Source organism: Netta rufina, assembly GCF_964035555.1.
Source record: "Netta rufina genome assembly, chromosome: Z".
Classification (NCBI taxonomy): Eukaryota; Metazoa; Chordata; class Aves; order Anseriformes; family Anatidae; genus Netta; species Netta rufina.
In genome coordinates, this window is record NC_140126.1 from 58,027,964 (window position 1) to 58,043,695 (window position 15,732).

The following is a 15,732-nucleotide window of genomic DNA, read 5'->3' on the forward strand; positions in this document are numbered from 1 at the left end:
GCTCAGAATTTTTTTTAATGCAGCCTCTGACTCCAAAATAGAGTAAATGCATATGGATTATAACAAGAATAACATTCACAGGTGTCCTTTGCTAATTTGAAACAGACCAGTATACATCCATTCTGGTCATGGTGCAGATACCAGAGAGAGGAGGTGTTGCTGAAAAACAGAAGCAGATGCTAATCTTACTGAAAGTACTCTTGTAGTTCTGCATTATGCTGGCTTTCACATGAAATATGACGTTCATATGAGAGATGTTTTCTTGAATTTGTATGTTATGTTAATTTATTTCTGTATTAGATGTCTCTGTGCTTTAAGAACTAATTGCTTCTTGAGTTAGTACAAAGCACCTTATCAAGAAGGATTTTGGTCGAATAGTTTCTGCTTGGTGCTGTTAAGTTTGGCAGTGTGAAAAATGCAGCAAGAAAAATGCAGTGAGAAACAAAACTATGAATGTGTGTATTACATCTGTCTTCTTCCACGTTCAGGTTTTGTCAGAGCCCGAGGAGGAGCTGATATCAGAGATGTTAACACTAACTCTGAAAACTGGGCTGTAGTTAAAGCTGCCTTGGTGGCTGGGATGTATCCCAATCTAGTACATGTGGACAGGGGAAACCTGGTTTTGACAGGACCAAAAGAGAAGAAAGTGCGTTTTCATCCTACCTCTGTTCTTAACCAGACTCAGTATAAAAAGGTAAAATTCGTTATACTCTTTTGTCAAGTACAGATTCAAAGATATTCTATCAAATTTATGAAAGTTTTAGAAATGTCCTTTCATAGCTGTACTTTTAAAAGTAGCATGCGTATGCCAGTTAGTAGACACTAGAATTTTAGGAAGTAATTTTAGGAAAATTATTAGAAAAAAATTATCCTGCTTGTTGATGAAACAAAGAATTAGAGTTGGTTCAGTTTTACAATATTTCATCCAAAATTAATTCAGAAGGAATAATCCTTCTAGGTGGAACAAGACAATAGGAAAAAAAAAGACTAAAGCCCTAGTTATGAACTCGTGTAAAAGACAGTGATCTCTGCTCATGGTAGTAAGCAGTTCTGCTCTGAAACTTGAATTTTTAGATGCTTGAAGCAAAATATTTGGCTTTAAAGGTGGATGTTCTTTCTAAGTAAAATTGAATTTTGTGTGTGTGTGTATCTGTTTGTATTTTTACATATATATCTATCTATCAAATGAGAAATGTTAAAACTTATTTCAATTACAAACAGAGGGTAAAACAGCCTAGCCTTGATTGCTTCTGTGCAGATTCCACCAGCGAATGGGCAAGCTGCAGCTGTTCAGGCACTCCCCACAGACTGGCTTATATATGATGAAATGACAAGAGCTCACAGGATAGCAAATATCAGATGTTGTTCAGTTGTAACGTCTGTCACTGTGGCACTCTTCTGTGGACCAGCTAGGTTACCACGTAACGCTTTGCAGGAGCCTTCATCTCTTCGAGGTATATCGGATTTCAGATTTGTAATGTTTCAATTTAATACATATTAGAATGTGATATGGAAGGCTCATTTCACAAGGGTATTTAGTACGTGTATTGGCTAATTCTTTAAGCTACAGAGCTGTGGTTCCTATAGCTGTTCTAGAATAGCTTACTGGCTCTGTAAATAATGGCTTAGTTACGCACAAGAAATGTTCTAGCTTAATGTTCTTCTTCTTCTTCAAAAAAAAAAAACAAAACAAAAACAAAACAAACATTTATGAAGTGCTACATTTTGATTTCATTAAATGCAACTTTTTACTGTTGGTATAATAAGTAATGAAAAAATAGAAGATAAGGAACTTCATTCTTCATTGTACTGTCAGAAATGATCACCATCCCTGACCTTGTATTCTAATATTCTGCTATATGTAAGGATTATGAAATTTGTCGCAGAGATTGTGATCTACATTCTTAATCTACAGTAAGAGCTATTCTCTGTAAAGAGTTGTTTTTTTTAGCAGCTGTTAATTGATCATGCTAGGAAAACTCCAGTTCCATGTTATACCTACGTTCCATCAACAGCCATCATTCCTGAAAAATTACTTTATCAAGTATTGTTTTCTTTTTCCCCATGTTTGTAATGTGAGCCATAGCTGGGTGATTTGGATACTGGCTGTGCATTAAGGCAGAAGTTTCAGGCTTCCCTGGCATAAGGCAATTGAAGAATAACAGAGGTTCCCTTCTCCTCTTACTGTTTTATCTGTTTGTGAAAACATACCATACAAAATACCTGTGTGCTTACAGGACAGAACCAGAAAAAGGTGTTAACCAGAAAAAGGGGTTGTGAGCAAAGGAATTGTTGAAGTCCCAGAAAGTATTTGAATAAGTACTTGTATTTTATACTAATCTAAGAGCACTTCAGCATCCTATTGTGTTAGGAGAAGTAGAGAACTAGATTTATAGAAGATAGTCACAAGCCTTCAAATATTAGAGAACTTAAATGAGGGAGAAAAGGCTATACCACTGAATGTTGTCTGGACTGAAATGACCTTATTTTAAAGTTGAGGAAATCCCTTCTGACTTACAACTTGATGAATACGATTATAATGCTATTTTAACTAATTTGTAATAACAGAATTTATAATTAATTCTAAACTACTTTCAGTTTTGCAGTTCTTGAAATTAAAAAGAAGGGTAGATTCTGTAGAATATAACTTGAGAATCTGCCAAAAAATCTCTGAAATAAATTTAGAAGAAACACTGAGGGTAGGTCAGAATGACTACTGTCTCCTTGAGGCATGAACTATCCTAATCAGGATAGGCGTTTTTACGACAGTAACTGGGTGACTGTGGACCTGGTATGGTATGGAATTAACCTCTCTGTAAACACTAGGATAATGGACACAGCCATACAGAGATTCTCATTTAGTATATCCTACTTTTTCCCTAAATCAAGTTGTATAACAAGCTTTAAAAGTGATTGAAAGCTGCTCTGAACTACATCTGTAGTACTTCAACATAGATTTGTAGGAGTTGCTAGCAGTTCCTTTGCTATTTGCTCCTCAACCCCCCCCTACAGTACTTAAAGTCTAGGTGGCAAGGCCAATCGTAGAAGTCTGGTCACTGTGAAGGCAGGACCAACACGAGGCTTATCTTTAAGGTGATGTTAAGCATTTTTTGACTGGAACAAAATTGTATGAGGTGTTGGGAAAGGCTGTAATTTCCACAGAGGGCACTTTGATGTGCTAGTACTTAGTTTGAAGATAGGTGTCAAATTTTCAGAATAACTTGGAACTTTTTATGTAATATTTCTAGAGCAACCAGTAGCAACTTTTATTTTTTCTCCCCAAGGAAGATGCAACCAATATTACATCACTTAAATTAATGTATATGAATATTAATGGTTCATATCCATAAATTATACTCACATAGTTCTGAAGAATCACAAATTATAGTTAGTAATGAAATAAAAAATGCAACTAATATTATTAAATGTGTAATGGCAGTATTAGTACTGAAAAGCATAGTATATACGTTTTTTCTCCTACAGATCACTTTCTCTGACAGTGTAAACCAGATTATTCAAACTCAAACAATTTAGAAACTATTGGTATGGCAAAATATATATGGCTTCTAGCTGAAACATGCATTTTAAACATTATCAATGTTATTCTACTGATAACTTTTAAAAACTATTGGCTATCCTAGTAGCTAGAAGTAATTGGGAATACAAAGAAGTTTCATTCTTTTTTTTTTTTTAAAATTTAAGTGGAATGCTGTAGGGATAGAAGCAGAGAACAGACAGCAGGACAGATTATTTCTATAAATACTAGTTTGAATCAAAATAAGAGTTTGTTAGAAGTTTTCTTGTCTTGCTCTTTAACTGTTACCTGTTTTTCTTTTTTTATTTAAAAAAAGATATTTATCCTGATTGAACTGCAATGTTTTTCCCCAAGGAATAATAATAATTCGTAATATCTATATAACTATTTTTTTTATTTGGGTCTTTAATCTGCTGTTTCACTAGAAAGTAATGCATAGAGTGATGTGCAGTTTTGCAAACAGCTTCAAGCAAAGGTTTGTGTGGTAACCATTATCAACATCAACGAATCATTATGTGGGTTGAGTCAAATTATGTCAATACAGCTGCTTATATAGCAGGACCCTCAGCAGGTCTGGATGCTGGAGTTCTGCTACTGAAACAAAAGCAGCCCAACAGACTTGTTACGGCGATGTATTTGCATGAAATGAGTGATCTTAAAATGTTTCTTTGAAAAGTAGGTGAAATAGTATCAAGTGGAGTAAAACTTAGAAGGAAGGTAGGTTTATTTCAGGTAATACAATAGTGAGTATTTTTTGTAAGTAGAAAATATATAGGAATGTTAATGTACCTTATATACATATATTTAATCCAGGGGATGGGGTATCCAATGAGAACAGTGATAGTGAGCTGGAGGATGAAGCAAATTCTAATTCAGCGTTACTGAAGCTAGATGAATGGCTTCATCTCAAACTGGACTCTGAGGTAAGTAATGTGTAGAGAAGCTCTGGCTGTTTTAGGAAGTAGAGTTGTTTATGAAACACTGAGTAATCAGATCCAACAATAATGCTGTCTCTTGTAGAGATGTTCAAAACTTTGATAACATGGAAGTTAGATTAGAGTCTTCTAAGCTCAGTTAACCTCCTTTGAGCTAAAGTTTGCATAAGAAAGTGATGTCCCCTAGAACTAAGCTCTTCTCCCTCTTATATGAAGCATGCATACATTCAGACTGGGTGGAGAGAAAAGGCATAAAGCATTTCATGACTTAAAGTGAAAAATAAGTCCTGTAAGTTTACTGTATAATAACTTGAATTTGGTGCAGAGCTAGTTGAAATAAAAGGTTCTAATAATGACCTTAAAGCACTTAGCAGCTTTCTTTAAATGTTTGTTTTTCTCCGGCTTCCCCTACAGTTTAGTCTTGCCCTTTGGCTTGGACTCTACTTGTTCTAGAATGCCAGATGCTGACTAATAAGTCTGAATGTACTTGTCTGATTTAACTTTCATTAGTCTTTAACAGAATTGAAATTCATTGCAGGTTGCTTGTTTACTGTTGCAACTCAGACAGAAGTGGCATAGCTTATTTCTGCGTCGTATGCGAGCTCCTTCTAAACCATGGTCTCAAATTGATGAAACGATAATAAAAGCAATCATAACTGTTTTAAGTACTGAAGAACAGGCTGCAGGTTTGCAGCAGCCTTCAGGAATTGGTCAGAGGCCAAGGCCTATGTCTTCTGAAGAACTTCCTTTAGCATCTGCATGGAGGTCAACCAGCAGTAGAAATAGCACGGCAGAAACTGAATTGCCTGATGACTCCTCTAATGCTGAAAAGTAAGCTATTGAGATCTTCTAGAGAACATAAGCAATATTTTTTTTTATCTGTAAAAGCATCACTTGAATTCATGCTAGTCACATAAAGGAAGAAAAAAATGGCAGTATAGATGGAAGAACTGGTACTTTCCTGTAGTATACTGTAGCTGATTTCACTGGTAAGTATTTGGTATGTATGCATGCTGTTTGAGAGGACATTCAGGAATGTTGTTCATGAACTGTGTTCTCTGGGAAGAAGTATCAGAAGAGAAGGTTTGACCCTAGCATGCAAAACAAATGCATAAATATATATATTAATTATTATTAAAGTGTTTGATATTGTTTGGAATTACAGTAATTGCATATTCATGGAAAACACTGATATGTACATGTAAATTTTTCTGTATCAAACTCTTGTATCTTAAAACATCCTGTACCTTCCTTTACTTTTTAGAATTTTAATGAAATCTATGCCTCCAGTGTTCCAGCCAAAGAAATACAACAAAAAAAACACTTCGCACTCCAAACGAACATCAGATGACAGGTCAGATCAATCATCAGCGAGGTCTACAGACAGTAGTAGCTATCCTAGCCCATGTGCTAGTCCTTCTTCAACAACATCTGGAAAGGTAGAGTTCTCATAAATTATCCCCCTCTGGTACCAGCAGAACTTCAGAAATAAATTCCCCGATACTTTTCAACAACATTGTAGAACTCAGATTTTCATTTTTTAACAGCTGTGTAACATTAACTTTTAGAACCTAAAATCTAGACTAAATATCCTCATTATGCTAGTTTAATAAGCAAAAAATGTTCTTCTTTGTACAGTGCTGAGTTAAAAGCTATCCAAAATATAAAAGCTGAAGTAAAGCTATCTAAATAAAAATGATTTTTTAAAAACTACATATAATAGGCAGATAAGGTGTTCTCATTTCTACTCTGAATTACTGTTTATAATACAGATCTGAAAGAATTAGTACACTTTTAAATTTGCTTCTTGTGTTTTCGCACCTCTGTTTTCATAATAGCATATGCTGAGATACTGATTCTCTTTTTTTTTTTTTGTGTTACCTGCCTTACTTATCTAATGACAATTATTTTAACAAAGCATGCATTTTTATTGAAGTCACTGGTGTAATTCTCCCTGTGTACTTAATAAGCCAAAGTAATATTAAACCAATAACTAAGAAGAAAACCTGCTGTTCCCATAGGCAGTGACTTATTGGAAGATTTAATAATTTGTCTTAGGTCTTTCAATTTTTAAATTCAGCCAGTGTAAAAGAGTGTTTCCTGAAGGCAGAATTACAAGTAGTGTACTTAAAGTTAATTCTTCTAGACTGCAGCTTAGTTTCACCTGAAGATGTGTCAAACTTCAAAGAAGTTTATTTAATCACTGGACAATTTAGGCATATTCTGCCATACTTCATTGCTTTTCCTCATGAGTGATTGCTTTGGAAAATGTTTCAAAAATGTAAAAAACAGACCTGAAATTCATTTAAAAAACAACCCAGGCAGAACCACCACAGAGGTTCTGTTCTTCTAGCAGAATATGGGAATGGAGGGCAGGAATGCAGTTGAAAGTTTTATCTTCATGTACTAAAATGCTTTAAAAGTAAAACCATAGAACCTGACTTACTTTGTTAATTTAAATTTATTTTTTCCAGGCTTCCCAATCTCCTTCACCAAGATCAAATATGCCAGTTAGGTACTTCATAATGAAAAGTAGCAACTTGCAAAACCTTGATATTTCTCAGCAGAAAGGTATATGGTCTACAATGCCAAACAATGAACGAAAACTAAATAGAGCTTTCTGGGACAGCAGCATGGTTTACTTAATATTTTCTGTTCAAGGATCTGGACACTTTCAGGTGAGTCTGTAGTTAATGCTAAATGTTAGCTCTGATTGATGGTTTAGTAGATGAATACGTTTGGTGCAGAGGTTTTTGCTTCAGAAAGGACTTCTGACCTTTTACTTAGAATAAAAAAGACTTTTCAGGTAACTCAACCTTTTGCTCAAAGGCTAGTAGTGAATTGCCTTCAAACATCTGTCAGAATGCTTACGGCCTACATTAATCTGTTAAAAGCAGACACACACACAAAAAAAAAAAGGCAAGGGCTTGCTACCTTTTTCTTTGCATGCCAAAACTAACACTGTAAATGTTAGTAAATGACTAAGCAGCTAAAATCCAATGGCAGCTTTCTAAATTTAGGAAACTCATAGATGTCTCCGACTAACTTGAATAATAGCTGTTTTGCTTGAACAGTATTTTCTAAAATCTGTGAGGGGGGCAAGTCATACTATGATACTTGCAGAGCTTTGTCTTGACTTGTCAAATGTTTAGGTCAGAGGGTGTGATCAGTGTGACCTATGTAAAATGTACTATAATGCTTTACTTTAAAAATTCTAGCTTAGCAAGATATTCGTCATCAAAAGTTGTCCAATTTGAAGTTAAAAGATCTGACCTGGTGGCACAAAGTTGCATGTTTACTGTTGTAGAGGAGGGTGAACTCAGTTGTTATGGGTAAAGGAAGTTTATCTTTTTATATAAATCTACTTATAAGTCAGCTAAATGTAAAAACATAATGACCTAGTCAAAATACATCTGTATTGATAATACCATGTGATAATTTGGCAAATGCAGATGTGCTACTGGAAAGAAATTTTTGGCATGCCGGTTGGTTACGAAAATGGTCTGTTGTACTGGGGCTCTTGGAGAAGGAAACAGGCTAGGAAATACATGCTGAAATCTGGAGTGTGAGTAGTTGATGTTGCCTTGCCCTCCAGTTTTGACAATACAATGAATGTTCATGAAAATGTGAGACTTCCATTACTATTACTGTTCTCTTGCACCAAGTCTGTCTTTGCTTTCCACTTCTTTTTTTTAAACCTCCATTCCTTCTATTAATTTCCATTTAAGTTTGTCTTGAGCTATCTAGGACTGTGGTGGTTTAACACCAGTAGACAGACAAGCTCCACCATACTGCTCTCTCATTCCCCCTCCTCAAAAAGACAAGGAGAAATTATGGTGGAAAAAGAGCTCATGGACTGACATAAGGATAGGCTCATTTGCCAGTTACCATCATAGGCAAAACAGACAGCCTAAGGGAGATTCATGTAATTTGTTGCCTCCTAATAACAGACTAGAACAGCTTGAACTAAAAGCACCATCCCTTCAACCCCATCTATCCTATTGTCTCTTCTCCTGAAGCAGAGCAGGCAAATGACAAATGGAGGTTGTGGTCAGTTCTTAGGCCCGGGGGCTCTCCATGGGCCGCAGCCTCCTCCAGGCCACATCCACCTGCTCCACCGGGGGCTCCTCCACCCATGGGGGGGCTGCAGCGTGGAGATCTGCTCCATGTGGGACCCATGGGCTGCAGGGGGACAGCCTGCTCCACCAGGGGCCTCTCCCTGCACAGCCCGCAGGGGAACTGCTGCTGCCTGCCTGCAGCACCTCCTGCCCTCCTGCTGCACTCACATGGGGTCTGCAGGGATGTTTTACTCCTTGCTCTCCCAGCTGCTGTTCCATAGCATTTTTTCCCCTTTCTTACCTCTGCTCATCAGAGGCCCACCCAGCATCACTCCCTGGCTCAGCTCTGGCCAGCAGCAGGTCCCTTTTGGAGCAGCTGGAGCTGACTCTGCTCTGACATGAGGCAGCTGCTGGGCTCTGCTCTCAGAGGTCACCCCTGCAGTCTCCCAGCTGTTACCAAAACCTTGCCATGTTAAGTCCAATACAGCGTCTTAAAGCAGTAGTGTGTGCTGGGAACTCAGGAGTCCAAGAAGAGCAGTGCCCTATATATGTCATGGCTGACACAAATTTGCCTGAATGATTGCATTAGGAGCGCTTGTAATTTTTTTTTCTTTTTTGGGGGGGGGAGGGGCTCGTAGGAGGCAAGTAGGGGTGGCCTGCTTAAAGAACTGAGAAGAAATTTTGGGTTTAGAATTTCTCTAATTTCCTATCTGTATACTTGTCTTTCTGGAATTTCTTTCCAATTTTTTGAATAAGAAAACCAAACACACTGTGACTTCTTTCTTTGATGAACAGCTATGTTAAAATTTCACATAGAGTCAGTAGAACAGAGGGAATGAGAATGAAGGAATATATTTTCTGTAAGAAATACCTACAGCTAGCAAATAACAACTGACTGTTTTGTAGTAGAACACTCATCTTGATCCCTTACACTTAAATGCTTTTACAACATACTTCAAACTTTGTAAAAAGTTTAGAGCCTTTTAGCGGTAGTCATGAGTGATTGAGAGGCATTCTCAATGGTCAAATTCTAGAAGGCATATTTGAAAAGGAAAAAATGAAAGATACTTTTAATTTCCAGATGTAAACTTTTTTAAATATCCAGCTTCTTGGGAGAGAGTGAGAATCACTCAAAGTAATTTGAAAGTTTAGTCTCCAGTCCAATCACTACTTAATTCCAAAGCAAATAGATCTAATCTAACTGTGTTTTTCCTTTCACATTTCAATTTTTGCTCCAGGGATTTGCCAGAATGTCTTCTGAGATAGGGAGTGAAAAAAGTCAAGACTGGGGATCTGCCGGTTTAGGAGGTATATTTAAGGTGGAGTGGATCCGAAAAGAAAGCATTCCTTTTCAGTTTGCACACCATTTGCTCAACCCTTGGAATGACAATAAGAAAGTACAAATAAGCAGAGATGGCCAGGTAATATTACTGTCTCATAGCATCTCCATTACTTGATGGAACTATGTTGGTTTTATTTTTACTTCCTTTAGGCTTGACATCTATCAGCTGTCTTGATGTATTTGTTAATCTGAATCACAGTTCATTGAGGCACTCTGCATATTCCGCTAATGCGGTACTGTTGAACTAATGGAAGCTTTGTTGTGGAACAAGAGAAAGTTCATGTGGTAGAAGAAGCATTACTTGGCAGAATTTTGCACTACACCTTTGAAGTAATAGGTCAAGTTGTAGAAACTGACTTGTTGCTTTAATATGTATTGTATTTATGCTTTCAACAAAACTATATACTTCACGTGGAAAGTCTTCTGTAGAAGTACATTATTCCTTCATACTCCAAATTTACTAGTTACAGAAACTAAATTGTCAGATATAAATTGTATGTTTAATAGTAGCAGTAGAAATAACTTCTCACATTTCCTGCTTGTTTCTAGGAGCTGGAACCACAAGTTGGAGAGCAGTTGCTACAACTTTGGGATCGTATTCCTTTGGCAGAAAAAACTCAACTGAGTTGAGGATGTAAAGTAATATAGTAGAGGTAGGTGATTTCATGTATTATTTGCTTTTTATGATAGAGGAAAAGCTATCTATATGCAATATATCCTTACGGTGTTTAGTTTTGCAGTTTATTGATTAACAGCTACAGTTAGTAATAAATGTTCTTTTCTTCTTGCTTTTTTCAGCTGTGGTTGTCAAAACATCACTTAAAAGTGGTAAAACCAGCACTGTGCCTACAACATAAAGAAGAGGAAGAAGGTGGTGCAAGAAGCTCCTGAAGTTGTTAGTAATGCTGTGCTGCTAGCAGTGGCGGGGAGAAAAAAAAAAGAAGAAATTATGTTGTTTTCTTTATTTCTGTATTGTAACAATAATGTTACTCACCAGCCTGGTTTTGACAGAATTGTATTTTTTAATGAGGTTATTTTGTATGTGGTGAAAATTTAGAAAAAAGGTTTAATTTGGAACCAAGTTTGAAACAATGGACCATGTTAAGTTAGTGGGCTTTAAGTAGCACAGCAAGTAGTTTAAATGCACAGTTTACATTTGAAACTTTCTCAACACAGTACAAAGTGGAAGAGAAAACAGTGTAGTATTAATTAGTTTTGCAGTTTCCTTAAAGTGAATGAATTGAGAGTTGTTGTCTCCTAATACACTTTAAGATTCTGTGTATTGGTTCAAATTCTATATGCGCAGTGTGAGAGAGCAGTATTCAGACAAACAACTGGGCAGCTGGTGAATGTCAGTTTGTTTAAATACAGAAATAAAAGGAGTGTGAAACTTCTTTGAGAGTAGATTGGTCCAATGCGCACTTCCAGTTTCAATTGTTCTCTACCTTTGTGTACTTCCAGTTTCAATTGTTTTAGACTTTCTAAAGGTATTTGCACTTTGGCAAGCTGAAATAATCTTCCAATGGCCTGGTGCCAAGTGGAAGTCTTAAGAGGGCACTAATGTGGGCATTATTACAAGGTGATTTTGCTGTCTTTCAAAAAAAAAAAAAAAAAGCTTTCTTCATTTTGAGCTTCTCCTTAAAAGTTAACTTACTGTTTTATAAGGCTGGTATAAATTCAGTCTGTTCACTGTCAGCACGATGTTTGTAGTTACTCTAAAATAAGCTGAGAGCTTTTTCTGCTTCTGAGCCTGTTCTTATGTTCTCAGTGTCTAATAAAAATATTCATACAGAGTTCAGAATACCCAGTGTACTCACTTGCATACTGTGTAGGGACTGCCATGCATAAACAATTGGTTTTGTGTTTCCAAGACTGAGCTTTTGTAAAGCTGGTATTGTCTAATATGGTGTTGTGGGAGACCATGGATGCAATGGAGGTGTGAGGCTAGTATTGCTTTCTCCAGTACTTTTGGGCCTGTGCACACAAAAGAAGGACAGGTAGTATTGTCTTGTTCAGGGCCCCATGCACACCAGGGATAGAAGTGGAGCACATGGGCAGCAGGGGTGGTGTGTAATCAGTTAACAAGCCCAAGTGGTGCTTCTCTGGCTTGACAATAAAAAAAAAAAAAAAAAAAAAGTGTGGCTAGGGAGTTTGGCGTTCCTTGAGGTCTTTGGCTGCACCAGCAAAGTCTTGTCCAGAGAAGAGGCTGTCTCCTGCTTCTTGCCTGTCTGACAGCTGTGGTTGTGTAAGTCAGTCCTCAGGAGCCCAGATACTAGGTCTAGCCCAGTCTTAGTTAATTATTGGACTTGCTGTCTTTATGATGTAGCTAATTATACTACTCATCTGTATTTATTCCTATACCATTATTTGGAGAAAAATTGTTCATTTCTAAAGATTGTTGTATATGTTACTATATCCCAGGGCTTGGCAGCAATATGGTAGCTTCCTTAAAACATTGCTATCCCGGCCTAAACCTTGTTTACCAGCAAGTGATGGTACCTCTTCATTTGTTCTTTCTGCCTCACATTCTCCCATGTGCATTGGACTCCCTGCTGCAGCGTATAGGTTTCAAGGGTACACGTGGGAAACTTCTTTCAAGTTTCTTCATATGTAAGAATAGGAATTCATAGCTCTTTTCGAGCTTTAAACGTGACTGATAGTATCCTCTCTTTTAATAATTACTGTTTAGAGAAAGAGAGAACTTAAATTCTAGAATGGACAGCAATTTTTTCATTCAAACAAGCAAAAAAATCATGCTTGGCTTTTAAGAGAAGGGGAAGAAGAAATAATAAGGTAAGTATTCTTTAGTAATGGAAATATCCTTGTACTTTTTCCAGCAAAACTTTGTTGATAACCTATATCAACTAAAACTTTTGGGATGTCCGATGATTTTATTTATTTATTTATTTTTACCCTGCATGTGTGTATAGGTTTATGTGGAATGGTTGGGTAGCCAGGTGAGGCTGTAAAGGTGTCCTCTGTAGAAGAGACAGATAAGCCAGTTCCAGCCAGCTCCAAAAGGGACTAAAGCTGAGCCCATCAGTGACAGTGGTTGTGTCAATATGTTTACGTATTTAAGAAGGGATAAAAACAAAACACCATGCAGCAGCAGACAGAGGAGAGAGCAGTGAGAACGTGAGAGAAGCAGCTCTGCAGCCCCCCAGGTGAGTGCAGCAGGAGGTGCTGCTTGCAGGCAGCAGCAGTTCCCCTGCGGGCTGTACAGGGAGAGGCCCCTGGTGGAGCAGGCTGTCCCCCTGCAGCCCATGGGTCCCACATGGAGCAGATCTCCACGCTGCAGCCCCCCCCATGGGTGGAGGAGCCCCCAGTGGAGCAGGTGGATGTGGCCTGGAGGAGGCTGCGGCCCATGGAGAGCCCCCGCAGGAGCAGGCCCCGGGCCGGAGCTGCAGCCCGTGGAGAGGAGCCCACGCAGGAGCAGGGGGTCTGGGGGGAGCTGCCGCCCACCCGTGGGGGACCCAGAGCCGTGTGGGAGCAGTACTTGGAGAGCTGCTGCCTGTGGGCAGCCCCTGCAGGCTCAGCTGGGGAAGAACAGCGTCCCTGGGAAGGACCCCACAGGGAGCAGGGGCAGGGAGGGACCGTGAGGTAGCAGAGGAGACGAAGCGCCAGGGACTGACTGCAGCCCCCATTCCCTTGAGCTGCTTGGGGTGAAGAGAGTAAGAGTGAAGAGTTGGGGAAGTCAGGAATGATGTTGAACCTGGGAAGGAGGAGGGCTGGGAGGAAGGTGTTTTCATTATTTTTTTATTATTTTTTTTCTTCACTGCTCTACACTGTTATCATTTGACAATAAATTACATTAATCTTCAAACTGAGTATGTCTTACCTGTGATGGTGATCGGTGAGTGCTCTCTCTGTACTTACCTCAAGAGTTTTTTTCCATCATGTTTTTCTGCGCTTGTCCTGGCGAGGAAAGTGAGTGTGAGAGTATGGTGGTGGATGCCACACAGGTTTATCACAGCACAATGTGACAGCATTTTGAAATGAGCATTTCAAAACATGTTCATTGAATTCATTGCTCTGACTGTAGCTGGCAGCAATGTCCATAGAATCAAACATTTTACGTAAAAGTAATTCAAGCTCTAGGAGGGTACACAGGAGCTAACTACATATTGAGAGGTGGTCTTAAAAGCACACTTGGGACTACTTTCCTTCCATGATTTGTCAATGTTTTCATGATGATCAAACTTAACACAGTTGGTTTCGTTTTACTGGTAAGCAAATGTTTTAAACTAAGATTTACAGGGCTTTGCTTTTTTCATATCTTTAATAATTTTAATAATGACAAAACTCTCATAACTCCATACTCATGGTGAGGATTTTTACTTAATGTGATATTTTTGGTTCTATTAATATGAAAACCTCTTTATTTTAATTTTTATTTTCTTCCCTAATTGTTCTCTATCTTGCTCATTTATATTTTCTTCTTTCTCTCCTTTTCCTGTGAAGTTGCACATAACCTTATATGTATTTGTGAGTGTTGTTAGTGTCTGAATAAAATCTCAACTCAGGAAAGACATATCAGAGATAAGAAAGCAAATCTAAGAGACTTGTCTTGAAGCTACCGAGGCATTGAAAAGTCCTCTATGTGGAAATATGTACATTAGTTTTTGAAGTGTGATTCTAAATAAAGTTTACTTCTGATCTCTCTAATTATAAGCTTAATGCCACAGCATGTCAGTGAATCAGTGACTTCTGAGACTGCCTTTACAAGAGACAACCAAGCAGTAGTTGTTGCAGCTCATCATTGGAACTTTTGAAATTCAGCAATAATAACATATGGTCTGTAAAACTGAATATAAATGCTATTTCTGTAAATGGCAACACAGCAATTTGCCTATGCTAAACCTGTAAGGAGCATCATGTGGTAGCTTTAAATGTTCAGACTAGTTAAATCTTTAGTAGATTTAAATATTTTAAATTTTTTTTGAAGTAAACTACTAGAAGAGGTCATTTCAAACAAAGGAATACTGAGAAAATACGATGCATGGTAGCCTTGTTTTGCTGTGCAAAGTCATTTGCTGACATATGTCTGAATAAAAAATACAAAGGAAATATATTACATTTGTGCATTTTCAGTCCCATTGTCATCTGAATTGTTCAGCCATTTCTTAGTAGTACCATAGTCAGACATTTCTGAATTGTAATTGTCAAGAAGTCAGCTTAAATTATTTATGAGTGAATCTTGCTGAATATCTACATTAAATGATTCCACTTCTGAAACGTAGAGGAAAGTGGCCTTGTTTTCTTGGGTAAACTACTTTTATTTTCTCTATTGTCATTCATGCAAATTTTGCTAGGTTTCATCCAGTGGAAATAATGGTGTATGGATAAACAAAACTTCAGTGCGATCCATGCAAAATGTCTGTGCAGTTATTTCACTGTGCAACAATGAACTTTGACTATTATTATTATTTTTTCTTTACATGTTATATCTGCAAACAGCCCCATGGAGCGTTTTGGAAAAGTGCTATTTTGAGGTATCAAGCACATTCCAGTTTCATCAGCCTGTGTATAGACACTTCTTTGTTTTCACTCTGCTCTTCATATATTTCTGGTCTCTGAAGATATTATCTTGGTTGTCATGTGGCTTGCTAGCAGGATCATCAGTTTGTGGAAGGCCTCCAGTGTGACAAGCTCTGTACTGTGGATTCTTAGAGACACCCAGTCTATCTGGTATTGACTGAATGTGAGAATGTGTGCAGTGAAAACTAAAGCAGAAAACAGGGCAAAGAAGTGAATCTCCTAAAATAAACCAGGGTGGCAACAGCGGGCAGTTTACTGAAGCCTTGCACCTATTATGACAAATGGGAAAAATGGCCCATCACTATCAGTGATGTAAAGGGCACT

The 15,732-nt window shown here is 37.8% G+C and overlaps 1 protein-coding gene across 1 annotated transcript in view; it reads left to right on the forward strand.

The window, feature by feature from the left end:
- Window positions 1-11,630, forward strand: part of YTHDC2 (YTH N6-methyladenosine RNA binding protein C2) — a 32,655-nt gene extending 21,025 nt beyond the window's left edge. The window contains exons 22-30 of the mRNA XM_084304660.1: window positions 489-694; window positions 1,259-1,454; window positions 4,349-4,458; window positions 5,009-5,301; window positions 5,735-5,909; window positions 6,945-7,148; window positions 9,767-9,949; window positions 10,420-10,523; window positions 10,669-11,630. Of these exons, the coding sequence (XP_084160786.1) occupies window positions 489-694; window positions 1,259-1,454; window positions 4,349-4,458; window positions 5,009-5,301; window positions 5,735-5,909; window positions 6,945-7,148; window positions 9,767-9,949; window positions 10,420-10,500 (1,448 nt within the window). The 3' untranslated portion in view covers window positions 10,501-10,523; window positions 10,669-11,630. The remainder of the gene's footprint in view (window positions 1-488; window positions 695-1,258; window positions 1,455-4,348; window positions 4,459-5,008; window positions 5,302-5,734; window positions 5,910-6,944; window positions 7,149-9,766; window positions 9,950-10,419; window positions 10,524-10,668) is intronic.
- The last annotated feature ends 4,102 nt before the right edge of the window (window positions 11,631-15,732 follow it).